The sequence below is a fragment of the Nansenia antarctica genome (assembly GCF_963989245.1).
Source record: "Nansenia antarctica genome assembly, chromosome: 5".
In the NCBI taxonomy this organism is placed as follows: domain Eukaryota; kingdom Metazoa; phylum Chordata; class Actinopteri; order Argentiniformes; family Microstomatidae; genus Nansenia; species Nansenia antarctica.
Window position 1 is genome coordinate 20,114,523 of NC_137690.1, and position 12,390 is coordinate 20,126,912.

The window sequence follows — 12,390 nt, forward strand, 5'->3', positions numbered from 1 at the left end:
AGGGGAGAGGAGAGAGAGAGGGGAGAGGAGAGAGAGGGGAGAGGAGAGAGAGGGGAGAGGAGAGAGAGGGGAGAGGAGAGAGAGGGGAGAGGAGAGAGAGGGGAGAGGAGAGAGAGGGAAAACAAACCCAGCACCGGGGAACTGCTGCTGCAAAACCCATCTGATTAGCACAGAGATCTCCAACCCAATGTACTGTGGGTCCTCTTCAATACAGCGTAAAACAAAATGACAGCATACTGTACTTATTTTTTAGAGTTTACTTTTCTTTATCTACCCCCTGACAATGGCACAATCCAGAAGAAAAAATAAATATGTCGAAGAGGAAAGTATCGTTATCTTTTGTAGATTGCTAGTATCAAACCTGAAAGAAAACATCATGGACAAAAGAATACAGAATTCAGGCAGTTTGTGCATACAGTATCTTATATTTAGCTAATTTAAATGCAAAACCAAGAGAAATCAAAAAAAAAAAACTCCTGCTAAAAACACTCAATTTACTGACAGGCAAATGACTTCATGCTGCCACTTAATCTCATTTCTTGCATAATGCCCTCTAATTAGCATATCAAAGTGAATTAATACTTCTAGGGCATTAGCAATGAGGAAATCTGCTCTGGGTCTACAATAAGAGTTAGAGCAGTGCCAAAAATCTCTAAACACTGCAAACAGCCTTGCATTGCAAAGCCCATCTGTCTATTTACCAGCCATGAGCATCCCTCTCAGTTTCCCTACCACACAACATGAGCTACTGACCTTAGCAAGAAAAGAAAAAAAGATGTAACCCACCAACCCTGCCACTAGACCCCTAGGTCCCTGGCGAGTTTGAAATCCTAGGAGGGGTCGAACATATATTTCTCAAAACAGGTTAAATGGTCTAACGCACACTGACACCAGTGTAAACTGCAGCCACACAATCTGGTTGTATTTCACATCTTTTCTACTTAGTCTGAAACTGTGGAAACAGAGCCTTGATTCAAATGCTTAATTTCCTCCCTGAACAGCTATATACAATATTGTCTACCTCCTACAGTATTATAGTGCATTAAACATACAATAATTACAGCAATAATCGTTTGTTGGACTGCTGTCAAATTCATGATTGAAAATGGTTTTCACCGGATGGGATCATGGCATGGCTAAAAGACATTGGCTTCTGTGCCACTTGAACGGACATGAAAGGACTGAAGAATCGCTCTGTATGATGCCACAGGGGCATGTGAATGGCTCACTGTGGGCTAGGAAAACAGCCCGGTCAACAAGGCCACCAGACCAGCTGAGCACTGTCAATGGCTAAGAGGGGGGAGGCTGTGACTCCAAACCACAGGTTAACCACACGTACACTCACGCAAACACACACAGACATGCAGACAAACATGCTCACAAACACACACACGTAAGCATGCAAGTGCACAAGCACGTAAGCATGCAAGCATGCACACGCACACACATGCACACGCTCGCACGCACGCACACACGCACACAAACACACACACACAAACACACACGCACACAGACACACACATACACACACGCACACACGCTCACACACGCTTGCACACACACACACACACACGCACACACACACCACACACCTCCTACTCAGAGCGACACACATCATCCATTCTCTCTTCAAACAGATGTAAATACAAACTATGTTTGCTGTCATTGTTTACATGGGTACAATGCAAACACTTCAGGTTTGATTTACCTTCTTTGTGTTCAAGCCTCCATTACATATGCCCCACAAATATCAATAACTGTTTTGTATTTTCAAAGTTTTCGCTCGTCCCTTTGATTTACATACAAGGAAAGCAAAACATCTAATCAAACATACTCACATACACATACAGAATATATTCCACTACTTACATTTCCTTGGAACATGTAATTACTAATACAGTATAATCAAATGAAAGCACAGAAGTAAACAACATATATCGTAGCAAAACTGTCACTACTGTAATGCATCTGTTCTGATTATCATCACATCCCTAATGTCTATATGTCAGAAGTATATATACATGCGCTATTCCACAGTTATCGGAAACATAACAAACAAAACTGAATGATGCTTCCGTCACTCAAACACATCTGAATCTTGGGTCTCAAAAGTAAAACGATGCAAAAACTACACAACACACAAAACAGGTCCTATACTCATCAGAGGGAATTAGATAGATAAAATTAAAGACATAAAAAATTCACCCAGAAGTATTGCAATAGAGTTACAATGACGGTCAGTTCTAAATTGAGTGCTCAAACAAAGTAGCAAGAAACTGCAATGCATCGTTTGTGGTAAAGTTCTTGTGGAAAAAGCCACTCAAACAAGAGCCATCAAAGGAATTAAAGAAGATTACAACAACTGAGCTGGTAAACAAGCTCATTTAAATAATTTCCATACTTAGAGACTCTATTCCTCATGCATATTTAATTAGATCTTTAATGTAATATAAGATATAAATATGTAAAATGCAATCATATGTGCCCACAGAGATGGGAGTTCTACAGGTGGGGTTTATTACTGCCGCGTGTAAAACTCCCCACTAAAAAACATGCTTCTTGATATCAATCCATGCACATACAGAAACAAACGCTTGTACACTGTTATGTTAGGGCTAAAACATTCCGTGATCATTCCCTTTTCTCATTCTCCATCTCACGTTTCCTCTCCTCGACAGGCATAAAGAATTTCTCAAGTAGTCTAGGCAGCCAAGCGGGCCCGTTGCCTGCCCCTGTGGACACCTCCTGGGGCCGAGAAGTTCATTAAGTTTTATGATCTTCCCCAAGTCACTTCTGCATAATATAAGCCACACAAAGGCCACAAATCTGGCAAACTATCATGTTAACTATTTTGAAGCAGAAGCAAATAAAAAGGTTCACCGATATTTGACAGGTGTCAACTCCATATCTCTCTCCCACTCCACTAAAACATGGGCAGTGAAATACAATATTGTATATGTTTAAACAAAATTAAGTTTGGGAAGTAAGGAAAAGTGTAAAAAAGTGGGAAAGTGCTAGCATTTGTGTTACACCTAGGCTATACACTTGTAGTCATACTGCATAATACTCTACACCTTTCTGATGGAGTGTTTGAAGAGGGAATGGAGTAAAAATTATAATAATAACATGTTCATATATAAATAAGATGATTTTTATTTAATTAAGACTTAATCTAGTTCTAAGACAGCAAGGTGAATAAATAAGTTATGCATCAGTTTTGCCGTATTAACTTAACATTAAACTAAATGCCTTTTACAGTGATAACAATCAATTGAAATTGTTTAAATGCATTTTAAATATTAATGAAATATACAATACATTGAGATAATTTCCTAAAAATGGAGTACAGGAACATTTGTGCAAAATTAAGTTTAGAAGTCGAGCAGAGAAGGAAGTGGATATTCACACCTGTCACTAACCTGCTTCTTGTGGCTCCTTAAAATATTGAGAATTATCCTATCCTTGGGAAAGAACTTGTCCAATAACCGATGGAAAAAAAAATTGTCTGTATTTTGCATGATATCCATATGTGATGTTTAGAGCCTAAGCCTATTACTGTATGTCCATAGCCTGAACGCCTGGTCCTGCAAAGGCTGGTTCTACAGGCTACCTGTCCTGACATAAGCGTGAAAAGGCGCACATGATCACATCATTTGCTGTGTAGTATGTGGTTTGTGCCCTGCTAACCGGTGGCAGTTCAGAAAAGCCAGTACTGAATAGACATTGGGGCAAATGGCGCGTTGTACTAGTAGTATTCTTTCATCATGTATCATACATTTGATTTGGCGTAAAAATTCCCTGACATCATAATCCAGATCAAAGTGGTTAACTGAATGACCTATTTATTTATCTAGTGAGAATATTGAATACACTAGTTTTGAGTTGAAAATGTAACCTTCCATATTTGCAAGTGCCCCTTCTCCAGACACGCGCACACTATGTCACTCGCATGCACGCACGCACGCACGCAAACACACGCACACACTCGGACTGACGCGCATAAGCACGCACGCGCGCGAGCCCCCCCCCCCCCCCCCCCCCCACACACACACACAATAACTTGTATACACACGTTATAGAGAGCGTCCATATTGTGTATTTGTACTTTAGGTTCTTGTTATAAAGTAGAGCTATATTAAAGCAGGAATGTTACGAGTGATATATCCTGATATCCTAAACATATACAATCTTGCAAATGGTTTATTTCTAAAAAATATAATTACACCTCTAACGATAACTACATACCCATTTATGAATTATGTGTCCGAACACTCGGACAGCTGGTTCTAAAAACTGACTCGTGTGAGTACAAATTTGGGAAATATTTAAATGTGTTGCTTTCTATATAATAGGTTATATCGATGTAATATAGTACAGTGTACACTGAGCTTGTCGTGCTGCTAGGGGCTGTTGGCTTTATTGATCCATTGGATCGCTATATGTGCATTATCTGGCTACAATGGTCAGAGTCGCGCCAATAAGCCAAATAGTGACCCTGCGGATCCAATTACTCTGCCGATTAAAATGACTAAAATTAGGATTGATTTAAAATGTGAACATTGTCACAATAAACATAACTGTAGACTATAGGTGATATTCGTAACATTTGCAGACACAATTCTGCATGGTGCAGAAATATAGTGCGCGTTGCGTGCCTGCAAGACCAAAGTCGCTGAATTTCCTTGGCTTTATAAATGATGAGATACGGGGAACGCAAGAGCGCACAGTGTACTATGCAGGTTGCCTGTTTCTCCATGCCACCCCGGCGGAACCACACAGACGCTCTGTCCATTATAAAACAGCACTGATACCGTTTGTTTACCACGGATGCTTCTCACAGCCTGAAACAATAACGGGAATTTTCCCTGTTCAAAATTCTTAAAAGACGGCGCAAATTATGCACCCCGCTTGATACCATCAGATGAGGCTGCCTAGGGGGAAGTAAAGATGGCGGTGAGCAAATGTGTTGAGCCTCCGCATGTTGCATTTCTTGATATATCCTCGTGTTCTTATATGCACCTTAATAAATCTGAAGTCTTACCTGTTTTTTCTTTTATCTCGCAGAGAACGCTGAAGAGTGCAGGTTTCATTCTGTGGCAGTTCAGTCCATGTTTCCTGTTTCAGTTTGAGACAAGAACCAACATTGAAATATAGTCACTATAACACCACAATTGTTCAAACTTTTAAGAAATGAGTCTAAATGATATATTCCATGCTCTTTATAATTACTTGAGGTATTTACACGTGAAGGATGTATCCCTATTCAGTGCTGGCATGCATCTCAAAGTTGTAATATAAACAGCTTTGTCAAAACTACTGACAATGGATGCATTGTTTGCTGAAAGCAAACTATTTTGTCAGAGTTATCTTGAATGGTTTGATGGGGCAAAGTAACATTTGAAACTGTATTAAATGGTGAACAAAAAAAGTATAGATCTATCATTGTAAAATAATAGCATAGCATGCATTTAAGTTATTTTCCAGTCAGATTTTATTGAAAACATTATTGAAAACATTATTGAAAAGGCCGACAAATATGCGTCAATCTGAGTTGACTGTAATCCAGTCAACATGCAACATGTATGCAATATGCTTAGATTGCACATTTCCACATTTTCAAACTTTTGTATAGACCCCACACCAGTCAACAGCAAGTTTAATAACTATTAGAATTACTTCTCGTTGCGTTAACTTTTCAGTCTACACGGTGGCCTTCAAACGCAGTGTTCGTGGGTTGTATTTATTAATTAGCATTTATACTTAATATCGCATGGATGGAGACGTTAATTAGCAGTTTACAGAACTCAATAATGATACGTTCAGCGTTTTAAGAAGTCAAGAAAACATATAAATGAACCAACTTTGCTTGCGCCTCGTCCAGACTTTGGTCAGTAATGGTCATTATTTGATGCAGAATGTCACCAATGTCTTGTTTTCTTCCGTCATCTGTCCCATCGTGTCCATGTGGAGGCGGCAGTGCCATGCCTCCCTGTACCGAATGGCCAGCCAAGCTGACACCGCCGAGAGCCTGCATGATTCGGGCTTGTTCGTCCATAGTAGCCGCAACAGAATCAATGCACTTATACTGAACCACACAAAAGGAAAAACTCACATACAAAAACAACTGCTACATGTGTTTTTGCACAAGAGAGCAGTGTGTTGTGATATTGCGCGTACGTAAAAGAAAATAAATAAATTGGTGACTACCAGTGATGGTATTATCTTGTGTCCAAGTAATCACTTTCTTGCTTTCTTCCCTCTTTACGCACTGTCCGAAGTGTGAGTATCTATGAATATTTTGTCCGAAAATACATAAGCTTTAATTTTTCAAAACTTCTTTGTCAAAATGACAGTCGCTGTCCGTCGTATCCTGCACGGGTCCTCTTTCCAATTTGTCTTTCTCTTTGATTTGACGTGTTGGATATGAATGCTCCTTGCTGATCTCTCATTTATTAGCAGTCTTCTTCGCTTGTTTTTCCACGCACAATTCCTCTTGAAAATGTTCAAATCCCCATTATAATCAGCAGGCAACAAAATATCCAATGTGAAAATAAGCAACAAAGTAAATGAATAAAGAATTAAGAAGAAAAAAAACGTAGTGTATAGGACTTGCTTGTAAATAACGTAGGCTATAGAAATTATGTCCAAGATAACTGAAGATAATATAAATAAATCATAAGCAGCACTGGTAAATGTAATTATAAAAAAATATGAAATGTAGAAAAAGTTAATAGCATTAGTGGGAAATTATAGAAAAAACAACAGCGAGAAATTAATTAGGCTACACGCTGTAAAGCGATGCGCAAAAATATCTGCCTGCTGAAATTTATGAGCCCGAGCCTCTGCCTGTGTGTGCTTTATGTTGTTTGATGGCAGCGGTAGTGAGCGATTGACAGTGTGCCAATGCCACTCACTCAGTGCAGACGTGTCAGAGCAAGAGCCGAAAGAAAAAAAAATACAAAACCGAAATAAAAATGCACGCTCCGCCCTTCAGAGGAGGGGTCTATATTCTTGTCACTTCTCGCTGGAACACCGAAAACAAAATGCTAGAGCAGTACTTAGGATAGTGATTATAATGATAAAATAGCGGCAGAGTCCCACTTGTCGTATGCCTCACTCACGCGTGCACGTGCACAAAAACGCAGTCATATTCCACCCATAAACATTTACCACGTAACACACCAAATAAAGTGCATTATCAGAGTTTTATATAGTTTGGTACAGAACTGATAATGAATTGCACGGAGTCTTCGCTTCTCAGGATTCTGCTATGCTCGTCTCTACCAAGCCTTGGCTCATAGGGTAGGCAAGCAGTAGACATGTTTATAATATTGGAAGTAAACCTCTTCAACCAATCCACGGTGAATTTGAATATGACTGACGACCGGGATGTCCTATTGCTGGCAGATGCATGGCCCTGAAAGCCCACCCACCACATCCCTCTATCTTCACTGTGCCTGTACAAAAGGATGGGAACTTCTGATTGGTCGTTGCTACGGGTGACATCCATTGCACAAGCAGGCGGCGCTGCTCTGAGCTCCCCTGCAGTTGCTATGGCAGCAGACAAGTTGTTGCGCTGGATGCAAGGATACAACATGTCTAAGCACCATCTACCTACACCGTTCATTTATAAGAAGGTTTTTATAGATTCGCTCCCGTCATACAAAGACACCACAATAGCAGGTTTAGAGAGTATGCCTAGCAATGCACATACGTACTGGTTGGCGAGTCCCATGGTGATGCAATTCACTTAAACCCTGCCCTGGTGGCGCCATAACAAAATATCCATATTGGGTGTACATTTGCCAGAATGACATATACCATTACTTTCGACATGGGACATGGGATTTCTGTTCACATTCTTCATACAAAAGTGAACAATTTCGAGAACAATTTCCTCCAAAATCCCTGCTTAGACTTGATTTGCAATTGATTTGTTACAGCCATTACATAAATCACAGAATATGCCACTGACTTGGAATGAGGTTGAGGTGTGTAGGTAAGAAGAACATAAGGAAGTAATTCAAGGATGCAGAAGTCCGAAGAACTCTTTGCTTAGAAAAATAAATCATCAAGTAAACATTCACGAGAACAAATCATAGAGTAAGATGTACCAGTTGCTCAACCACTGTTTTAACAGGCTGACCAGGTGCTCAACCACTGTTTTAACAGGCTGACCAGTTGCTCAACCACTGTTTTAACAGGCTGACCAGGTGCTCAACCACTGTTTTAACAGGCTGAGGGCATACAGGTGCTGATTGGTATATAGGGTTGATTGTAAAGGTGAGCACAGCTGTACATAGGATGCATCTATGTTGATTGAGCGCTAATCCATGATATTTAATTTCATATTCTATTAGAATATTTTTGGTTATTACAGTTCCTTATTACAAAAAATCATAGCTATCTAATTATGAAGCAATTACTGAAGTACTACAGTATGCAAAAACATGTTAATGCAAATTAGGCAACTTTCACAAAAAGAAGTACTTTTCATGTGTTATTTATCCGAAAAGAAATGTTAAAAATATATTTTTGCATTAATTTGACACTGAATATTAGACACTTCCCCTCTCATATTCACAGAATATTCAGTAAATCACTGCCAAGCCTATTGCTACACTACCACTGTGAGCCTAACCACACAATGCTGTACCAGAATCTGCCAAATTCACAAGACAAACAAAAAATTTCACATAATACTGTATGTACTGTATGTTTATGAAAGAGATTTACTCATGGACTTCATTGAGAGTCTCCTGGTTAAGACACGGTTGATATCTCTGCAGTACAAGCAGCTTCCACCAAGTGAAAAAGCAGATGAGATTCTCTTTTAGCGAGCTGTGTGGTTCCGCTCCTTCTTATTCACTTGACCTTGAAGTATCAACTCAACACACTCTTGAGTTTAGTGAATAGGAGTCCCAGGACTACTGCATTTATCATTGAAATACTGAGCTGTCAAGTCACACTGCATACCTGTCAAGGAGGGCTCAAAGGTACAGCTCGAGCTCCTCTCCTCTGTTGCAGTGCATGATTCTTCATTGCATTGCATAGCATGCCTTTTCACCATTGTTTTCAGCCATATGTCAACATAATTAATTTCTGTATGTGACAGCCCCTGACAAAAAGACTAGCGTTACAAGTTCAGAACACTATGTTTACATAACTAGGGGTGCATTGTAATACAAACTATGTTTTCCATTCTAAAACCATATTGGTAATCGCAGAATGGAAAAATGCCTTCTACGTATTCTAATTTTAGTGGGTGAAATGAAATTCTAATCATAAAACATTGAAATTAGGACATTTGAAGTGGTGCATCCAGTGCACGTCTGTTTGAACTACACATCAGTGTAGAGAGACAACACTTTGTCATCATGCTTTTCATTGTGACAACTGAAAAGACCCACAGGTGCCATAGAAAGCAGCGACTGTGTTGTCATATTTCATTTAGGCATCCTTCTGCAAAGCTGTAATTGCCTAATTAGCTTGTTAATTAGGAGATTAGCATTTACTGATAGAGCGGCTTGCTCTGTTGTGATGGGAGGGATGCAGTTTAAGTGAGGAAGTTATGGGTTTATGATTTTAGAATTGCATTGTCTGCAAGGGGTCAGGGCCAAAAAACTGAAAGTGATGAAAATAATGAATAGAACCAAGTACTGCTTTACCAGTAAAAAAAAAACTAAAAAACTAAAATGATAGTAGTATATAACAGTGTAACCAGTGCACCACTGTGTTTTCTCTGTCCAAATAGTAGCCTATAGCGTATACAGTTACTAGTGCACACATTTTTGTTGTGACATACAGTAGGCCTAGTAGATTTAGTAAATACAGAGTTTTATTTTGTAGACCTTTAGAGCTGACGGTGATGTGTTTGTGCACAATGGTAGTTAGGAGACTGTGACTCAGTAACCCTGGTCTGAGTGTCGCCTCAGTGCTCCCCTTGCTGAGGGAGATTGCAGGAAATGACCAAGCAGACGGTGCCAGAGACATTACTAACCAAATTATGAACAGTCTTTCATTTGGTTTGTGTACTTTGTTAATTTATTTCCCGGTACTTGTTGCATGCATGCACTTTGTCTTCATTATTTGTCGCACACATGTGAAAGATGAGTCTTTTAGTGTGTCTGTTTCTCATTGTAGTGGAGTGAAGAAATACATACTGTAGCCAATTCTGTCTAGGCTTGTTGGCCTAACATTTAGATTGGTTTGTGTCAGTATCTATAGTATTTCCACAGTTGACAGTTTTTTCAACAATGTCAAGTCAGATCACTTCCCATTACGGCATGTTGATTCTCTAGCCAGTTCTCTCTGTAAAGGTCGATAAATATGTTGAAAACACTGCATCTGCCGTTAGATGTTGTTAACTCCCCCTGCAGTCATTAAGTCATTTCAAGTGCAATCTTAGTGTAGGAGGTAAATTAACAAACCATTAAGAATGTTATAAATGTACAATTAGCATGCTGACATTTATATGACATATTCATGGGACAGCAGTAATTTTTGATAGGGAATTTGCGGACCCTTTTCTAACACCATCTAGTCTGAAGTGTGTTTGAGAAAGAGGTCTCAAGATGTGCCCTGATTTAATGGGTCATTAGAAATGAGTAACCACCCACTAGATCTGGGTTAGATCACTTGCATATTCCCCCACGTTTTATCTTTTGTCAATCTTGCTTTGTAGACCATGGTGGTTGTTTACAGTTCTCTACAATGCAAGTATTGCACTGCAAAACAAATGGAGAAATCCATTGATAAAATGACTTATCTATTGAATCAACATGATGCTTATTACATGCACTTAATTTGGTGGAAATTCATGGCTGATCATGAAGAAACATATATATATATATATATAAGAATTTTAAAAAATTACTTTCTAACATGGGAATCATCAACATTTCTCATAGTCTTGTGTGAGTCAATGTGAAACCCTAGCTTCGTTTTTGGTTTATTCTGTGTCACTGTCCAGTGTGCATATCAATACACCAGATATCCCAAAACTACAGAAGTCTTGTCCTCATCCATAAAGTTTGTCTAACCCGTCAAAAGAGTCAGGAATTTAACTGTGAGAGGCATCTCAAGGGACTGTTTCTTTGGGAAGTCAAGACAGATGTGAGAGATCAGGGCCAGGCAGTAAGCACGAGGGGAAGGTGAGAGGTACACAGCTATACTGCTCCCCATGATCAATCATACTCTACTTGTCCTCCCTAGACTCCAGCTGTTACACTGTCTCCACTGAATGCACTGCTCTCTTTGCTTAAAATTATTACACAGGCCATAAACCCTGAGAGTGAGGAGTCCTGTTAATGTGGGTACATGTAGTGGTCGCAGTAACCTTTAAGATTGGCCAGTGGTGGGTTGGACACGGGCCATATATCCCGTCCAATACAAGATCCAGGTTTGACTTGAAGAGGCATTTAAGGCCTCTGGTTTTAATTGCCACTTACTGGCTGTTTGCTACAGTTTCATTGATTCCTTTATGACTAGGTGGGACTCAAGCCTTGATTTCAAGGCTGCACTGATGTGCAAATACGATTTTCTGGGTTCACACATTGTGACAGCACTATAAAACAGATCATCATCACCTATAAAACATTGGTGGAAATCAATTATGATGTTGATTAAGTATGTATTGAATTTGCTTAATATGACAGTTTCTCAGTGCCAATGCAAACAAATCACTAAGTCAAAGCAAAAAAACAGCTTCTATCTAAATTACAAGTCTAGCAACGAGGATTAAGAACAAAATGACAGCCTTCATTTTAAGCATACGCTTAATGTCTGAGCTGCACTACCTGTAGACAGCATCCTTCCTCTTTTACTCTGATTAATTTGTTAATGGTAACATTCACAACTAATTATCAAACCCAACATTCAGATACAGTATCTGTATTATTAGATTATCCATCTACTGTACTTTTTTGGCTACACGATACACACAGAATTAATATCACTGCTTCTGCCTATTCCTTATACTGTAGGATTTTAAAATGGCATACAGCTTTTTTTTTGCTACATGAATGAAACATTGTGCAAAGGTCATAGCATTGTGTGTCTAAATCACTGTAGCCAGGCTGCCCTCAACTCAACTTGAGTATTGACATAATGCCAGATATGACACCATAACTCAGCCCACTGCGATGGTCATTTGATAAATAGTACCATAAATTGTTGACAAAACAATTTGTGATGTATTATGTTTCCGATGGGTTGTACTGCTTATCAAATCAAGTAATCTGGCAGGGCACTCCATTCATCAGTGTAATGCAAGCACTCATTTGGGATAGATACAGACAACTTTGTAGCCCAGTGGTCACACAATACAGATCTGCTGTACGGCTTATATTTAACTTTGGACTCTGTATAATGTCCCAAACTACTCTGGTA

At 39.3% G+C, this 12,390-nt stretch overlaps 1 protein-coding gene across 7 annotated transcripts in view; it reads right to left on the bottom strand.

Moving 5' to 3' along the window:
* The window catches only part of pbx3b (pre-B-cell leukemia homeobox 3b), a gene marked incomplete at both ends in the record, with an annotated part of 64,790 nt that extends 58,687 nt beyond the window's left edge, over positions 1-6,103 (bottom strand). For 5 of the 7 annotated variants that reach the window (XM_080532075.1, XM_080532074.1, XM_080532073.1 and 2 more), the window contains 2 exons: positions 5,042-5,115; positions 5,862-6,055. In XM_080532075.1, coding sequence (XP_080388201.1) covers positions 5,042-5,115; positions 5,862-6,055 — 268 coding nt within the window. Of the gene's footprint in view, positions 1-5,041; positions 5,116-5,861 lie in introns of all 7 variants that reach the window. The other 2 variants (XM_080532078.1, XM_080532079.1) reach the window with 1 other exon arrangement.
* Positions 6,104-12,390: the final 6,287 nt, after the last annotated feature.